Source organism: Bemisia tabaci, chromosome 1 (assembly GCF_918797505.1).
Source record: "Bemisia tabaci chromosome 1, PGI_BMITA_v3".
In the NCBI taxonomy this organism is placed as follows: domain Eukaryota; kingdom Metazoa; phylum Arthropoda; class Insecta; order Hemiptera; family Aleyrodidae; genus Bemisia; species Bemisia tabaci.
The window spans coordinates 74,527,578-74,546,819 of record NC_092793.1 but is presented as its reverse complement, the minus strand read 5'-3'; the positions used below and the strand labels follow the sequence as shown (position 1 = coordinate 74,546,819).

Sequence of the window (19,242 nt, the reverse complement as noted above, 5' to 3'; positions counted from 1 at the left end):
ACAGCTATCGTGGAGAGTTAGGATTTACAAAATTGGCCGCACTGTTTTCCTGCTATTTTAAATCCAGTTTAAATAGTCGATTCCAGGCGGAGGCATAAAATTTATTGAAATATATAGATACGAGATAGACCCATTTTCTAGCCAATTTTATAATCCACGATTCCTGTTTTCGAATTTTAACTCTGATGACCCGCTGATTATCAGCGCTAATTATAAAACCATCAACAGCCAATGCTTGATAATTCCTATGTGTCATTATTATCGAACGAAAAATAGAGCGATAGATCATTCATGTTTTCCGCCTGCCTGCAGGTTATAATTGATTGAATAAAATCTGTGTTGTAATTAAGGGAAAAGTTCCATCGACCAGGATGTGCTTAGTAAATAATCGAAAAAAAAAGTTCCATAATATTTTCGGTCAAGTATAGGAACCGAACTGCAGTTCAGTTAACCGAAAGTTTCTGATAAACACATTAAGACGGAAGTTGTCGAAAATTTTGGCTGTTTGAACCGAAGGTCTATTTCTATGGCTTAATTTTCGATTATTGGGATCGAAAGCTTTGGTGTTTCACATGAATTGAAATTCAGGTCGTCCCGGAATTTATGTAACGTGTCCTCCATATATCACCAAGTCACCTAAATGATCGCAATAATTCTGGCCATTTTCATTGGGGTGACAATTATTTGTATTTAAAGCTTATGCACGATAAATCGGTGCACGAATGGATGAGAATGCTGATGGTTTATTTTGATGATATAATATGATCCCTGGGAAAACTAGAGACCTGGACTGGATTTTTATCAGCATTAACTATGTATCTGGTTACGACAACCAGCCATGGGACAAGAACTGTCAGAAATTTAGCACTGACTGGGTATTAAATTTTCTGGGGAATTCCATAACCATTAAAATCATTGTTTTTGTTTTTTGGATGGTGTCAGGAGTTACTGACTCTTCGGATCGGAAATATGCTGAACAAGACCCAGCGGGCTGATTATTGAAATGATAGACAAAGCTATAGACAAAGAAGACATAAGAAGTATGGAGCGATCTTGTTGGTTGAAATCTGTGGTTTCTATAGACTAAGGAAGAAAATGATGGGATAACTGTAGGGTTTCTCGTGGGTTGCCGTTAGTTAGTCTATCCCTTTGTCCATTTCAACCACCCGCTTCCACTAATAGAATCCCTCCATATTCTTTTTATCTTCTTTGTCTATATCTTTGTCTATCAATTTTGATAATCGGCCGGCAGGTACGGTAAGGACAATCCATTCCGGTATCCATATTTATTTCCCCCGCACACTCATTGTAAATGCAAAGAAAAGCTTAAAAGCGGCTTGCGATTTTCTTTAGCATTCAATGTTCTACAACTATTTTCTATCTTCTGCAATTTTGTTTTCGCAGATCCAACCAGAAACGAAGGCCGTCATGCGCTGGATCATGAAGGTACCGTTCGTTCTCTCGGCCAATTTGCACGGAGGGGATCTCGTCGCCAACTACCCGTACGATGAGAGCCGCTCGGGTCAAGAAACCGGCGAGTATACGTCAAGTCCGGACGACGAAACTTTTAGGTATGTTAGGTTCCATCTGAAATCGTTTTTTTTTTTTTTTTTTTTTTTTTTTTTTTCATGGCTTACTTCAAGTACCCTTAAGGGGGTACTCCAGCGCTTGTAGTTATAGGCCCATCGCCCCTCAGTCCTTAAACAACAACCAGCCCCAGGCAACTGTTAAGACCATCAAAATCAGGCTGTCTGGTCGGGAATTGACCCAGGAACCTCCTGATCAAAGAGTCAGTGCTACAACTACTATACCATAGGGGTCTAGTGCCTAGGCGTGGCGTGCTTTGCGATCTATCATATTTCCCCATTTGAAGCTGTGGTACATAATCGATTATTAAGGTGTTCGCTGCGAACACCCTGTTTATCGATACTTTTCCATAGGTTTAAATGACCGATCAATCGATATATCGCAAAGCACGCCACGCCACTGATCTAGTGAAAACTACTCGTAAAATATGAGAGGAATTGACGGAGTAGTTAATAGTGAAAGGGGGAAGTCCAGGGGTGTGATTTCCCTATGAACATTTCGATACGATACTGATGGTGAGACATGTCTTCGATTTGCAGGTTTTCCCCACTACGGATCACCTTAAGATTGGTTGGTGCGGTGACCAACAGAAAAGCCACATGGAACGGTCGTTCACTGGCGGTGAGAGGGGGGTGGGAGGAAGCTCAATTCTCGTCCTATCTCCAAACCTGAAAATTACACGATTTTTTTTTTTTTCTCAAAACTGAGGATTTAAATTTATGAAATTGTCCTCGTAAGCTCACTTGAAGATCAATCGTCAGTTTTTTCAATATATTCATACTTTCTACACGAACATGGATAAAAGAAATTCGATCACATGGCCGAAGTTCGGTGTTTCGCATTGATTCGGTGTATTGAGCTCCCGTGAATAATAAGTTGAATTTCACTCAAGATGACTGAAAAGACTGTGAAAGGTTGGCGACAAGGGGTGGAGGAGGAGATCAGAAGGTGCCAATTGCCTGATGATCTCTGGGAGGAAAGGGGGCAATGGCGATTGGGCGTCGCAGAGCGCGAGGCTGCGCTATAAAAGCGGCTTTATGTATGTATTTCACTCAAGATTACATGGCATTCCTTTGAAAAATGACTTTTGTAAACAACTGTGTTGTTAATTTTCCAGACACTTGGCTCTTTCATACTCGACGAGGCATTCAAATATGTCGCGATCGGACAGACGCGGATGTTTGCAGCTGGACGGCAAAGAAGGCTACAACTTCGGCAGACAGGGAGGCATCACCAACGGTGCAGCCTGGTACAGCGTCGAAGGAGGTATGATATCCCTTTAATTTAATATTATATTGTATTATATTATATTATATTATATTATATTATGTTATATTATATTATATTATATTATATTATATTATATTATATTATATTATATTATATTATATTATATTATATTATATTATATTATATTATATTATATTATATTATATTATATTATATTATTAATTTATATTAATTCATGTACGGAAATTCTCACTAGAGTAACAAACTAACTACCTTAAAAACTCCCATCGTCTTAATGTAAACTATACGGGGCCTGCAAACTGATTATTGAAATTGATAGATTAAGCGATAGACAAAGAAAACGAAGGGGAAATGGAACAATCCTATTGGTGGAAGCGGGTGGTTGTGGTTGTACTTGACCCAGGAGGTAAATGACAGACTAACAACTAACGGCAACCCTATCGTTAGCCAACAAAATTTCCCCCTTAATCTATGACAACTACTCGTTTCAACCAATAGGATCGCTCTATTTTACCTATGTCATCTTTGTCCATAGCTTTGTCTATCAATTTAAATGAACAGCCCGCAGGTCTCCCAAGGAAACGAGCTTTTTTCCCCTTGGTAGGTCCTCGAAATAGCATCATAAAAAAGGATAATTTTTGCCAACCTCGGATGAAATTCAGCAGTAAACCTTCGAAGATGGATCTTCGTAAAGAATGACAATGAGTTAGGTACCACTACCTATAAAAATTACAAAATGCAGAATACAAATGCTATAAGTGCGAACCTACCTGAATAATTACAAAACTCGTAATAAACCGTCTTTCATTTTGTATTTTGCGCGGTGATAAATCATTGTAATCCCTTCCGAGGACCCGACTCTATTGTATATTGCTGACTTTGACTCGAGATTGACAAAAATCGTCCGTTTACGATGCTATTTTGAGGGCCTCTTCAAACTTCCCTTAGTCTCAGTGTAAACCAAATGGGGCTCCCTAAGGAAGGAGCTGTTTAAGGGATGACTAAGAATATGATCCCAAGGAGCATCTATATGAATACGAACCAAAATGCAATGAAGAACTGAATGCATCGACAGCGTTGCCATTATATTGTTGACTTAAAGTTACCTTCTCTGCAATTTAGGTCTCCACATATAGTTGCAACTACATACCTATGCTAATGTGTTCAGTCTAATCTTTGCGTGTAGCGAATTTGAATGGATTTAAAATTGAACTAATTGGACTTTTAACTTACCGTAACGTAGTGAGTGCTATGTTTTGTTACGATTGCAACTTCAAGAGCTTTTTTGACCTTTGAAGTTCATTTTAGACTGCTTTTTCACCAAATTTAATGTGGAGAGAATTTATTAAATTGGAAATCCTTATCCCCATCCTTTACGAGAATTTCGCATCCAACTTACTCGTACCTAATTCATCTTGCTTCCCTTTGTGCTTTTACGTTCCGAGTTATCTGGTTATCCTTAAGTCAAATTTGGCAATTCTATTAAGATCGCTCCTAATTCATTGTAAGTGTGTGCAATCTAGAATAATTTCCGAGGGGCCTTTTTTTCATCAGCAAGCATCCAAAAGTCAGCCAAATGACCTTCCTCATGGCAGTGATTACAAGTGTCGTCAGATAATTTTGCATGCGGAATTTTTTTTTACATTAGTTCTTAATTACCGTTATTCTATAGTCTGGAGTGCGCGAGCTATATGGAGTGTTCCATAAACGTGGTATATGAATAATACATTTTAAATGAACACAACTCTCGATGAAAAAAGGAAAAAGTGCAGGGCGCGTTTAAATCGCGGCTGATTTATAACTCCTCCATTCCAAGCCATTTACAAAGGGGGAATGCGGTAATGGTCATATTCACGTTTAAATCGGACTCTCATTACGAGTCGTAAATTCTATTTTTAGCGCTGAATCGCTCGGAAAATGTGAGACATTTTCTACTCCTGTCTCCTTACACAATCCGTCTACGGAAATAGATTTTGCTTACATATCAGTTTTCCTTTCATCGCATATTACTTAAAGAACTGAGAGCACCTCAAGACGTTGCCAAAGGAAGTATGTCACACGACTGTTGAATCAATCTGTGACAATTTAAAACTTTCCGGGGAAAATTAAGTGAGTGCACCACGAGGAATAGGGGATATCTTGCTATTCCAGATTTTATAATCGGTTTTGTTGAGAAACTGTGGTCTTTTCCTTGCTCGCCGTGAAAAAGGATGGAATTCTGGGAACAGTAATAAGATGTAAAATTGTAACCTGGAGTTTGCTAGTTGAAAAATGCGTACCTCAGATCGCGAAGATGTAAGTGTAAGTCTCCGTTCATGTTTTATCTTTTCAAAAGAACCGTTCCCATTGAAACTATCCATAAATTTGTTCCTTTAATTCTAAAAACAAAATTACGCATAAAATTGCAAGGAAACATTCTTATCAGTTTTTCTTAATATAATAAAACATGATAGGAGATACTTCATCGTTACATTGATATAGAAATTTTTCGCATTTAGTCATTCACATTTTTTTTATATTTTTTTTTTATTTATTTATTTTTTTTTTTGTTGACAACAAGACTATGAAGTGAAGAATTTTTATCGGAACCGATATCACGTATTGTTTCCTTTTCTTTTTTTCAATCATGCATAAATGTTTCACTCTTGAGAAACGAATTTGAATGTAGGTTTGAGTGTTATCAATTTGACGTACAAAATGCTAAAAAGAACTAAGGAACAATTATAAAATCAAAAAGAACTGTGAAGAGGAATAGGATTGATAGGAACCACGAAAAAATCGATTGAATAGAAATCAACTATATGTCACGCAAACCCAATGCATGTAGTTCTTTTTGATATAATCAATTTTAATTAGGTGTCGCAGAGCGCCAGAAAGCGCCATAAGAGCGGCTCTTACATATAGGTACCAATGTTAATTTTAACAATATAAATAGTCCACTTCTGGGTGATTGATCTTTCCGCACTTTAAAGCGCAGTGGGTTGAACTTGGGTTCGAATTCAGCGAGATCCACAAATATAAATGCTCTCATTAGCCATTCAAAAAATTTACATAAGACGGCACTAAACCCGAGGAACACCCTATAGCATGTGTCGACGCGACTTGCGGGCTAGCACAAAAAGAGAGTAGGGACATTGACATTTCAGACGGCATTTTTTGTCCGCGGTAAGTATCCGTAACGCGATTTTCCCCGTTTAAAACTGTCTCTTGCATCACTCTCGAGTGACTGAGAGTCGAAAAAAAAGGACGCTCGAATTATAACACTTTCTGTCTTTCCGCAGGAATGCAAGACTTCAATTACCTGTCGTCGAACGACTTCGAGATCACCCTGGAGCTTGGGTGTGACAAATGCCCGTCCATCGACCGCCTTGAGCATGAGTGGAACCAGAACAAGAAAGCTCTCATACACTTCATGTGGCAAGTAAGTAACCTCCGAGTCACTGGGGTGGAAAAAAATTGTTGATTATGATACGGTGCTCGTACTAGGGGGCACACTCCATGGCCGCTACCCCAAGTCGCAGTAATCGCGATAAGTTACGATTCGATCGGAGAATGTATCGCAATTTTATCGGCGTCGATTTATTGCGATATTATCGGAAACGAAATTGCGATTTTATCGCATATAGCTACTATTAAATCGCGATTTTATCGAAGGCGATTTATCGCAATATCATCGAAACAAAAATCTTGATGAATTTAAATACAATTTCGATATTCTTGAACACAATTTTATGTAGATACAATTGCGACAACATTGAGAATAATCGCTCAGATGTTGATGGTCTTAGCGATTTTATCGCCAAAAAATCGTGAAAAAATCGCAATTTAATTTCGAAATATGGCGATTTTTCAGTTGAAAAATGCTCCTGGGGACGCGACCCAACCACAATCCAAAAATTTTCTCTTCAGCGAGGCTCGGAACAGTCCAAGATTGGCATCCACTGTAGATCATAATATCCTGTCGATGAACCGTCATCAGTAATTACTTACCTACTTTCAAATTCACGTGACAAGATAGGATTACATCGGCCACTCGCCGATCAAAATTGCAAATTATTCTCACGCCAAGGATAACAGGATAGGCTTACGCGGCTCCGGTATCATCTTATCTGGTTTTCCCGCGTGCGTCTCAGATGTACCGTGAATGCTTTAGACTTGTTCTCACTCTCACCTCGTGAACTTAAGTTCGGACCAGCCAGGTGGGCATGAAGCGCCACCTCCTTTCCTATCTCAAAGCATGACAGAGGTTTTGTTATTCGCGATTCGGCTTATCCGGGATTCGACTTATCCGCGATTCGACTTATCCGCGATTCGACTTATACGCGGTTCGGCTTTCCGTGATTTAGCTAATATTTATAATCGACCGAAGCCTGTATATCGACGGTGTAGGTCGGTAATCACATATCTCGTTTGCGGTGTCTGAAAATCTTTACCTCTATGTTTTTTTTTTTAAAGGGAAACAAATTGACATAATTCCTTGAAGTTTTTGCAAAATTTTCTTCGGACAGGGAAAACAAATCACGGCAGTTTTAAAGAATTGCCGTCGAATAGTTTTCCGTTCAAAAAATAAAGTATGACAGGAAGTCTGTAACGTCGCAAACCGTGTTATGTGATTGCCGGTTTACACCGTCGATATGTCAGATACAGGACAACGGGACAAATTGCCATGAAACCAGTGAATGTTCGAAATGATTACTTAATTTTCGACTTCTTCAAAGAAATAACAAGTACGGTGCCCTCAACTACCTTTTGACCCTCAAATTGGTCAAGCATGTGAAGTGCTCAAAAAAAGTCCCTCTTTCGCAAAAATATTTTTCACTAACTCTTCGATAGGTACTCAGGCTCAGTCCGGGACGAGGTGATAATGATCGATTATCGATATTTCTCCATTTAAAGCTGTGATAAAAAATCGATTATTAAAGTGTTCGTTGCGAACACCCTATTAATCGATACTTTTAAATAGGTTTAAATGGCAGATTAATCAACCAATCGCAAAACTCGCCACGCCACTGGCTCAGTCTTGAAGTTGCATATGAGAGGGTGTGCGGACATAATCCCGCGGCAAAAATTCCCTGCGACAAAATCCTGTGATCAAAATCCCGCGGTCTAGTAATCCCCTGCGACAATATCCCCCGCGAAAAATAACTTTTAATCAAAAGCCATTTGTGTTCGAGGGAAAGACCAAAAGACTTGGGTACCAAAACAATATGGTAATGCGTTGCGTCTGAAAACAAAATTATAAAATGCCGAGCGCTCATATACACGGAGATTGAAAAAATTGTAATAAATTTGGGCGTCCATTAACATGCACCTAATTCGGCCAAAATTCGCTCAAAAGAAGTAACCAGTGTCACGAAGAACGGATTACAAAAAGAGGCACTTCAACTCACGCCGTAGGTTTTGATGATGTAGAAAATTAACCAAATAGCGTAACGGCTTCACTGTCTAAAGTTCCTGCGATGAAAAGGACAGTTCAAAAAGCTCGCAGTAAAGCAGAAAACTGTTCCTCCCAATCCTAAAGATAGTTTCTAATTCCTCCTAAAGAATCCTAAAGAGCAATTTTTAAAGGTATATCCCAATTCTCTTTTTCATCTTTATCGAATCAAAAAACGCTAAACGTGCTGTCGTGCAGGATTTTCGTCGCCGTATATGAAAATGAAAGTTAAAATTGACGATAAGCTCCCAAACTACGTATCTCGGTTTGCAACGTTGCAGAATTCCTTTTCGAATGAAAAAAAAGACGTGGTTCAACGCAAAAAAAAAAATAAATAAATAAATAAAAATAAACAAATAGGTTTATTTTGGATGAATGCACTATGTAGATCTTCACCTCGATTTTTAACTCAAACTGGAAAGTATTACGCACACAATTTTCTTTAATTCATGAAAGAACTTTCACAACTGCAAGGAGGAATTTTTGTTAACTTCAGTTAAATATTTACAGGCACATCTCGGGATCAAAGGAGAAGTGGTTGATGCAGTCTCTGGGGAACCCCTAGTAAATTCGGTCATCCACGTTAAAAATGTTACTGATGGACAATCAACAGAAATCAACCACGATATCACATCAGGTATGCCACTCTTTTGAAGTCGCCTTCATTTTACTCCGACGCAATTTACGCGACGCTAGGACAAACTCGCGCTGCTGAGAGGATCTCTTCACAAATTCTTGTCAACGTTAAGTTGACGAGTTGACAGTTCTATTCCTCAAAATACTTTTATTTTCAATTCAAGCTCCTTACTTTATTTCCAGATTGTGTACAATTCATTACAAATTTTTTTCACATTAACAATCACATATTTGAAATATTTTACGCCCAGTAAAAGGATGGTATGACAGGGAGTTTCACAAGAAATGAGGGAGTGCCAAACTTTTCGGCGTTTTTAAATCAACAGCTGATGGTTAGCTCCTTTAAGAAAAAAAACCCATCGTGACTAAAAGAGTCCGACATGGTTCTATCTAAAAGGCTGACGTAGGTGGATAACTCAGAAGGAAGGAGAGATGGAAAATGTAGGGGGGAAAATGAGACGGAAATATGAAAAGAAGGTAAAAAATGTGAGAACTTTCGCTGTATCAAGAGGGAACTTGTCCTTCATCTTCAAAATTGTACTTCAAGCAATTTTTGACCAGAACAGCTTGAAATCGCTCTTGTGACTATATAGTCTCTTTTTTTCAAATATTTTCGGAGAGCCTCCCTTCGGAGCTAATAAAGTCCTCCATCCTCAACTGGGGTGTATTTTTTACCGCTCTTTAGACCCCCTGTACATGTGGTTCCTCTCTGCCCCTCCACCCTTTCTGAAACTTTTGGCCCAGTGTGGCGGCTCAATACCATCAGTTTCCCACGAGGGGTAAATGGAACATTGTCCTCCTCTCCACCCCTCAGAAACTAATTCAGCCACGCTTATGTGTTTTAACTTTACCCTGGTAAAAATTGGCAGTAGAATCTGTGTTTCAAAGTATCATAGGCCTACAGCCGGCTGTAAGATTTCCAATAGCTTCTATAGCCGGCAACACAATTTCCTGTAGCTTTTTATAGCCGATGGCGATTAAGCAAGAGCCTGGCGATAAAATGTATGCTATTTACTAATTACGGATGCTAGGACTTAGTGAGTTTTTGGACTACCGCTCTCTTCTTGGGCCGTAGTATGTTGATTTATTTTTCGAGGAAAGCTCCGCACTTTTGAAGGATGCCTGCCATTCCTAATATATGGGAGCGCCTTCAATTTCGTATGATACTGTGCAATACCTCTGGTGTGAAATAGTTGCTTCAAGCGCCGTGGTACGCTGCGGCGCGGCGCGGCGAGCAGGCAGCCAGCGCGTAACGCGCATTGGCGCCTACAAACCTAACAGGGATACTTCACGCATTGCGCAATGCGTGAAGTATCCCCGTTAGGTTTGTAGGCGCCAGTGCGCCGCCGCTCCGCTTTGTGTAAGGCTCTAATATTTTATCTCATGGAGTCAGCGTTTTTCAACTCATGACTTTGAAATGTTTGCACACTCTATATGGATTATTCTCATTTTAATTGATGAGAAAAAATATGTAGTAAAAGAAAATATAATGTGCGTTTTGTAAATATTATAAGGTGATTCCGTACAAACTTCAGGATTTACAAAGCACACAAAGTTCTACACAATTTCTTATAGCCTTTTGTAGCCGATGGCAAGAAAGCAAAAGCCAGGCGATAAAGTGTAAAGCCTGGCGATAGGAACTATAGCCCGGCTGTATAATTTTTTATCGCTTCGTGTAGCCCGGCCGTATGATTTTTTCCACTTCCTACAGCCAGCTATATGATTTTCTATCGCCTTCTTCAATCGGCTATAAGAATTCCTATGGTATTTTGAAACGCAGCTCCTATCGCCAATTTTTACCAGGGTACTGATAGACTCCGCTCATTTTGATTTTCCCCGACTTATATTTATCTCGGACCAATTTCAGTGCACAATGGGGATTACTATCGACTCCTGACTCCTGGGACTTACGAAGTGACTGCCAGCCATCCGGGTCACATCCCGGAAACGATCCCCGTGAAAGTGTTCCCGCAGGAAGACCGCCAAGAGGCCCAACGGGTCGATTTCAGACTCATGCCCATCAACGTTGGCGTGAGTAACCGAAAATTCTGATCTCAATGTTCGTGCGTGTTTGTCAATGTTTGCCGCACATCCTTTTTTGCCACAATGAATCTGACGTTTGCGCTAGAGTGCAAGCTTTTCGCTATCCGAGAGCCCTCAGAGAAATAGATTGATTTTATGTTTCACTTCCTAGGGTGATTCGCACTGTTTGAGGTTCCCCCCTGGTCTGTTAGAGTGTTTAGATTATTCGAAAATGATACGTGGGCGAGTCTTTCAAAATGTCGGTTAGTATCGGCAATCTTTTTTTTTTTTTTTTTTTTTTTTTTTTTTTTTTTTTTTTTGGAAAAACATATATAGAATGGAAATGATAACTCGATAGCAAACTTGCAGTTTTTTAATGATGATTGATTGATTCAAACACATGGAATTGAATTTGTGAGATCATCGATAATCTTGAAATCATGATTTGTAAATCATGTAAAATTAAAGCGTTAAGGCTAACTCGTTTCTAATTTTACAATTAGCAATATTATACGCTGTTTTCTCAAGCATATTTCACTCTGTTTCCAAAATTGTAAAATGAGCCTCGACCACTCTTGACCCCCCAAAATGCCATGAAATTACTGTCTAAAATTTGCTAAATGCAGGTTTTCGGAAAATCTGTAAAATATTGGATAAAAAATTTCCGACGGTTTTTTGGTGCGAGTATAAATTGGGAGAATAAATTTTACAACATTGAAAGGGAATTAGATATTTTCTTTAAATAATGACGTATCATATTATGTTTTGTTTATTTTTGCACGTGTGTGTTTTTGTTTCAATGTTGTTTGCTGTTTTACGTTTCCTTGCTACCGCTTTCCAGGGTCGCAGTCCGCCATCGTCCAAAGTACCAATCGGTACGTGCGCAGTCGAGCGCCTGCTGATGCGCACCGGCAATTCGCCACACCGACACGGGTTTTCTACCCCGGCGCCCGCTAGACCTTGCAAAGGACAACAGGATTACTCTTCGCCTTTGCCGCCTTTGCCTTTTCCGCCCCCCGAGGCACCCCTGGCGCCTATTACGCCCACCACATACCCGCCGACCCAGTACTGGGCGCAGGACTTCTCCACGCCGCTACCGCCCCTCATATCCAAAGGGGCGCAAACCTCACCCGCGCCCGCGAACTTAATCCCCGTATCCATCTCTACGAGATTACCGCGCCCCATTGCGATCTACGGAGACTCGACGCCCGGCCCGCAAAGTTTCACGAAACACGCGCAAAGTTGGCCGGATTTCTCGCAGAGTTCACCGAGTTTCGCGCAAAGTTCGGTCGGTTTCACGCAGACGCCTTCCTTCGCACCGACCGCGTCTAGTTTCGATCGCAAGTTGACGAAGGGTTCGTCCGATTCATCGTACGCCTCGCGGAAATTCTCGCGACCCGCGTCCGATTTCGAGACGTCGCTGAGCGTCGTGCCGAGCCATTCCGGTTTCGCGCAGCAGCCTTCGCTGAAAATCGCGCAAAGTTTCCCGCAGAGTTCCGGTTTCGCGCAGACCTCGTCCGGGTTTGCGCAGCCTCCGGTCTCGTCCGGTTTCGCGCAGACCTCGCTGAAAATCGCGCAAAGTTCCCCGCAGAGCTCCGGTTCGTCTGGGTTTGCGCATCCCTCGGTTTCACCGAGTTTTCCGCAGACTCCGCTGAAACTATCGCAAAGTTTCCCACAGAGCTCCGGTTTCGGGCAGCACTCGCCCGTTTTGACAGAGACTTCGAGCTATTTTGTGCAGAAATCACCCAAGGTACCGCAAACCGCGTCAACGTTCGCGCAGACTCCGTCGAATTTCGCAGGATACTCGCTCGGATCAGGAGGAATCCCCAGCAATTTTGCTCAGTCCTCGTTGAAACCGTCTCAAACTTTCCTCGGTCAAGCATCCGACTCTGCGCAGTACTCCAATATCGCGAAAGCACCCGGCGGTTTCGCCCAGACTGCACCCACTTTAGTGCAAGCCCCTTCGAACTTAGCTCAGTACTCGATTAATTTCGGCGGAGCTCCCAGTGACTACGCGCAATTCCAGCAAAGCGCGCCCAGCCACGTCCAGACTTCGTCCCCAAGTCCGAGACAACACGGTTTCGTGAAAACTTCTTCGAGTTTTACGCCCGGTTTTGGTCCGACTTCGATGAGTTTTGCGCCCACTGCGCCCACCTTTGCGTCGCCAGCGCCCAGCTACGCGGTGCCCACTTCATTCGGGGGCGAATCCGATTTCCGCCTCCTCTCACCGATCGTCTCCAAGACGAACTACGCCTACTGGCCGACCTCCAATAGTTCTTATCCAATCTGGCTCACAGCTTCGTGACATCCGCTCAACTGAAGATTCAGGAAATTTGAAATGAAAAGTAAATGTTTATTTCTCATCGGCTATGAACGCTGCGGAATGGAAAATGGATCATTGGTGGTGGTGGAATGAATGCTTCGGGGAAAAAATGTATGGGAATAGTTGCGGAATCAATGGGAAAGTTGCCTAACTTCTTTGAGATATTTTGACGAACAACTTACTAGTCTAATTTTGCCGTCATCAACAGCTTGCTGATCAAAATCGACTACTCACTGATACTAATGACATTTTTGTAATATTAGTGCGTGGGATCTTTTCGCGAATGTAGTTCTAGCACAGGTTACTGAGCGCATTTAAGGTGATTCGTCAAGCTCAAGTGACGTGGTCGAACTGGCATGCGATATAGCGCATCGATTAGGTCAAAAATCTCGGTCGATTTTGAATTTTTAGCGAAAAAAAGGACGATAGCCCCTGCGCATGAGCCTAAAGAATCATTCTAAACCCAAAAATTAATAAAATTCCGAGAAATGAAAGCAGAATAGTGTTTGGAAAAAAACCTCGCATTCGATTCAGCCATCAATTTCTGTATCGAATGCGAGGTTTTTTTCCAAACACTATTCTGCTTTCATTTCTCGACATTTTGCTGATTTTTGGGATTAGAATGATTCTTTAGGCTCATGCGCAGGGGCTATCGTCCTTTTTTTTCCCTGAAAATTCAAAATCTGCCGAGATTTTTGATCTAAGAGATGCGATATATCGCATGCCAGTTCGACCACGTCACTTGAGCTTGACGAATCACCTTAATATTCTTTTTCAATAGAAGGAGTCAGTCACTGAACTCCTTTCTTCGGTCAGCTACTTGAATTAGTCGTATTTTACAATTGCTGCATGCAAAATTTTAAGGGTGCATGTGACGGTGACGCATTTATTTAAATAATCATAAAATAATCAAAATAAAAAAATTAAATAATCATTAAATTGTGAATTATCTGCATGAAGATTGCTTTTATTTGTACGTGGTTTTTTTTGTATGTTTGCGGGGAAACTCTATTTTGGTAAACTTTTATTATTGGCTACATGCGCCACGCGATGAACACTACCAAAGATTTGAGAGACGTAATCGGGCCTCGTTTTTTAAATCTTTCGAATCCGACCGACCTATCTTTGGCAGCATAGCGGAGCATCGCGAGTGCATGCCGCGCGTCATCGCGCCTTCAATTTTGCGGATGCGCAACACGGACATCCATCAAGCACGAATAGTCGTATCTCTGCGCCGCCAACAACGCGCGTCCTTCCCCTTGCTCTATTTCCATATTGCGTTTGTTTACGTTTGTGTAATTTGTAGTTGTGCTTCAAGGCATGGTGCTATGCATATTACTTTTACTTTAGTTTGGAATTTCGTTTGACTAAGTTTATTTTTAGTTCAGAATTATTCCCTGGACATAATCGATAATAGTAGAACGTGTCCTTTGAAAATTTCCAACATTGACCTTGTAGCATTAATGAGCAACGATTGGAGTGTCAAGTTTTTGAAATTATCCTATACACGTTTTACCTTTAGGAATAGTTTCATCACAGTTACTGCACTATCACGATTCTTCGTATGGTTGCATGCTGCTTACTCTCTCAATTTAAGGTGCTAAAATAATCGCTATTTGATTGTAATGCAATCAAGATTGAAGGAACGCATGCCTCTGAACCTTAGTTGCGGCATTGATATGCAAACACATTGGTGGATTATTCATTTTTTCATTCTATTCTATATTTCATTTTATTTTATTTAATTATATACTGTTGAGAAATGAAACATTTTAAAGCAACATCGTTTAAAAAATTTATACTTTACCGTAATTTTTCATTTTAAAAATCCTACTTAGGTAGAAAAACCGTCGTTGTACCAATGGACCCCCCCCCCCCCTCCACACACCAACAAAAAACTAAACATATTCTTTTGAACTTTATTTCATGAGTGCTCCAGATCTGTTTTATGTATTTGGCGACCTCTGCTAACGATTTAAGTTGCACAATTATTTAATTATCAATGTGAAATATGGATTGAATATAATAGATGCATGAAAAGTGTGCAACACAGTTGCTTAAATCGACCACGTGATTCAGTCCCTGTTTTTCCGAGGATTGAGGCAATATTCAATTGACATTAAATTATAATCCGATATTTTTCTCTTCGCAGATTGATCATTTGTTGCTAAACGACAAGGACTACGAGAGCGACCAGAGCTACGACGAAATGGTGCGAAACCAAGTCAACTACATGAAGAAGTACGTGCAGAACATGCTACGGCCACATCGGAGTCATTTCCGGGCAAAACGACTAGCGCGCCCTCTGGAGCTCAGAACCCACAAGCGATCGTAAACCCGTAACGACAAGACTCTCGTGAATCGTTACGACTTCCTCTACATCCCGATTTCCATTCCTGTAATCAAACGTTTCCCTCAGCTGGACCAACATCATTTGAATTTTTTAGGATATCATCTCATCAGTGGGGGGGGGGGGGGGGGGTAAATCCCCCAAGCCAAAGTAAAATACGTTGGTACGTCAAAACATTTCCTCCAAGCTTTAAAAGTAATCATGGACAATTTCAATGAAGAGTTTATGGATTTTTGGTCAAAATAATGGAGTGATAATAAAAATTCAAAGAGAAGAACACAATTGTACATCCATGAAAATCCATTTCCCAAGAAATTCGCTGACGTTATAATGTTTCTTTGGTTGCCCTTTGAACTACTCATATTTATCTCCATTCGGGCAGGAGCATAAGGTGCAATATAGATATTGAGACATTCCGTGAAACGGATTTTTCACCGAAGACAACTTATAATTATTTATCCCTCCTAGATTCAAAAATGAAATGCTCGTTGTAGAGCATTTGCAGATAATACAAGTGTGTTTCTTGAAACAATTCAAAAGAATTGCTCCCTTTCAAACATTTTCGCAAATAAACTTCTCCTTTTTCACCATGAGTCCATTGTGAGCGGCACCTACTTCAACTTTTGCTGTGACTTTTTTGAATCACAGAAAAAACCATACAAGTCGTCGAGTACCATGATCGTTCGAAAAATTTAATGAATATCTCAGTACAGAGATGGACTGATCCATTCAAGTTTATTTTTTAAATCAATATCATCCGATGAAGACGCATCCGGCAAGCATAAAAAACCCGCCATCGAAATGATTTGAATAATTCAAAATAATTTAATCATAAAAATTAAGTTAAAATTAAGTATAAGAAAACTTTTATCTTGTGAGGCGCAATTCTTGGAAGTAATTGAGAAAAATATATTGAGTTACGAAATTAATTATCAATAATTTTCTCATTGTGACATCATGAACTATTTTAAGTGACTCATGCTGATAGCTGCTGCATGTGCGCAAGTTTGTTGATTGTAACTCAAAGCAAAGCAGCAGAGAAAATCAGTTTGAAACGTCAACCGTTGTATATGGTTTTCATCGCCATTTTAGGAAACATTGAAATGCACTCAGGAGAACTTTTCAAGTAAACTTACATTTAGCCTATATCTTAATGAGACGAATAAACGTAAAAAATAACGTGCACCTTTTCCATAAAACAAAATTTTGAAACTTCCAACAACTTTTTCATGTTGTTTTCAGTTTCTTACTTTCACTCTTTTTCTCTTTTTTCATTTAATTCCTGAGAATCTCGAGTGGTTAATTATGCAAGATGTGAACTAAAGGGGGTTTGATTTTCAAAAGTTAGCAAGAGAATGGCACTTAGCTGTTTCTGTTAGTTTTACAAACTCTTGACTATTGCATTTATTTCCAATTCCTGTGGCTGCAAATTCATCGTGATTATATTTTGAAAGTTTATCACCAAATGTACTTACCAATGCCTCCTGTGTGGTCAGTGTGCCACTGACTTTAAACTTAACCAAAGGTTTCAGAATCGTCAACTGTGATAAATATCTAATGCCATGTGCTTGTTTCTCGAGGCTATTTATTTTGGTGGTTGTCTTTCATTACAAGGTTGGATCTTAGTTTAATATCCTCGCTATATTTACCTCTCCACGACCATGATGTGACCGATTTGTCAGCTAGTCATTTAGGTATTAGACACCCGGTAGTTCTGTTTTTGTTATTCTGTATTCTTTATTTCGTTTGAATTTTATTCTACTGTTAAGAGAATTTAAGATAATGACAGCGTCGAAGTGGTTTTCACTGTTAAGAACTTCAAGTAAATATTTCCGGTGGAAACTATCCCACAAATAATCCTTCGACAAAAATGCTTTGAATCGCATCCTTGAAAGTACTTAGCTTCTAATATCTTCTACGCACGACTTCAAGGTTGGAACTTGGACATGTCAGGAAGAGAAAATATTTATACACTTACACCCTGAAAGGAAAAGTACGTACAGCTGTCTCAGATTTTTGCTTTACGAAGAGGAAGAAAGAATAAATAATACATCATTTTAAATGGAGATTCAAACGCTTCTATTGTACAAGTACATAAGAGCACATTTACAAGCATTCGTTGTATTTTGCATTATACTTCAGCAATTGAAGATAAAAAGACGTACGAAAGTGAATATCTCTCTGATTTACGTGCGTAATACCTTTCATCAAATGATTTTGCATAAATTCTCATTCAAGAATAATCACTTAAGTTTATTATACCAACTTTCAAAGTAAAATGCGATATCATACGTGGACGAACGAAGGACTCCAGTTCAAAAAAGTTAGCAAGGCAAGACATATATCCACCCATTCCACCCTCTTTAATCTGTATTAGATTTTTTACGGGTTTATTCATACTTGAACATATTCAAAAATGTATAAGTTATAATTAATGGTAATCAATAATTTTAACGCTGGTTTTAATTCTGTCAGCCCAAAGGTGACAATTTGACATCATGATTCTTCTGTTTGTCGATCGATAGCGTGAAGCATAAGGAGTTGGTTTCAGTTTCAACGTGCGATCCAACAATTGATTGTATACTTTGAAGTGTGTTACTTGCCAAAATTCGACTTCTTTTGCTTAATTGAATTTTAATGTCGATTTTTTATGTGATAAGATGGAAAACTACTTCTTCAAATAAAAGACATTCACATTTTCAGCAGTGTCACATTTTCTTCAAGCTAGACCGTTTTTCAAATTACTAAACCACACCTGAGTTACTCTATTTGTATAAGTTGATCATAATTGCAGAGGAAGTTACTCTCCTTTGCTTGGCTTCTTATACAAAGGATGTGAAAGATTTTTGGCCCTAGCCCTTGCAAGAGCGAAAAATTAAAGCAAGCTAAATGCGATACATACGAATTGAGAGACGATTTTATTAAGTCGAACTCTGTGACATGTCAGGCTTAAGAGCGGGTTTCGGCGACATGTGAGAGTTATGAGTCGAACACGGGTTTTACACCACGTTCCGATTTAGAGCTAGTTAAAAACCGTTCGGCACCAGCTGATCTTTGTTAACGTAGGATCAACAAACTAAGAGAAATGCACCGAAAAAAATAATATGCTGTTTTAGCATCTAGGATGTCAAAAATGTGTCTGGTGATCCCAAGATGCTGCCTTTACTGCCCCCCGCAGTTAATTTTACATCCTGTGAATGCAAATTCAACTGCGGGGGCAGTAAAGGCAGCATCTTGGGATCACCAGACACATTTTTGACATCCTAGATGCTAAAACAGCATATTATTTTTTTCGGTGTGGAGTGAAAATTAAAGAGACAAAATTTTGAGATAAAATTTATCACCGTATAATCCGAAATTTGACAGAAACGTTGCACAAAATATTGAGAATAAGATTGAATGAAATGTTTGTCGAATTTCCATACTATGATGCACTTTCACTGATAGAAGCTTGATGGAAATTCGTCTGAAGGGCTGAAAAGGCGTAACGTGTAGACGCACGGGTTTGATATTGTAAAGGATCTCGATTTTGGGGCAGCGCATGCACGCTTATATGTATAGACTTGCTGACGTCACAGGTGGCGAGACAAAAAGTCTATGCGTGATTGGCTGGCTACAATCTGTGTGGCTATCAGTTGC

The 19,242-nt window shown here is 39.8% G+C and overlaps 2 protein-coding genes across 3 annotated transcripts in view; both read left to right on the top strand.

The window, feature by feature from the left end:
- The window catches only part of LOC109033102 (uncharacterized), a 54,122-nt gene that overhangs the window by 1,801 nt on the left and 33,079 nt on the right, over nt 1-19,242 (top strand). The window lies entirely within an intron of this gene.
- Nucleotides 1,345-18,305, top strand: LOC140223784 (carboxypeptidase E-like). Of its 2 annotated transcripts, XM_072306154.1 has the most exons (7): nt 1,345-1,571; nt 2,705-2,853; nt 6,120-6,259; nt 8,783-8,909; nt 10,776-10,939; nt 11,772-13,275; nt 15,406-15,572. In XM_072306154.1, the coding sequence occupies exons 1-6, from the start codon at nt 1,360-1,362 to the stop codon at nt 13,233-13,235; spliced, it is 2,256 nt and encodes a 751-aa protein (XP_072162255.1). In that variant the 5' UTR covers nt 1,345-1,359; the 3' UTR covers nt 13,236-13,275; nt 15,406-15,572. The 2 variants fall into 2 exon arrangements, with proteins under 2 accessions (XP_072162255.1, XP_072162256.1); XM_072306155.1 differs by lacking the exon at nt 11,772-13,275 and having other exon boundaries at nt 15,406-18,305.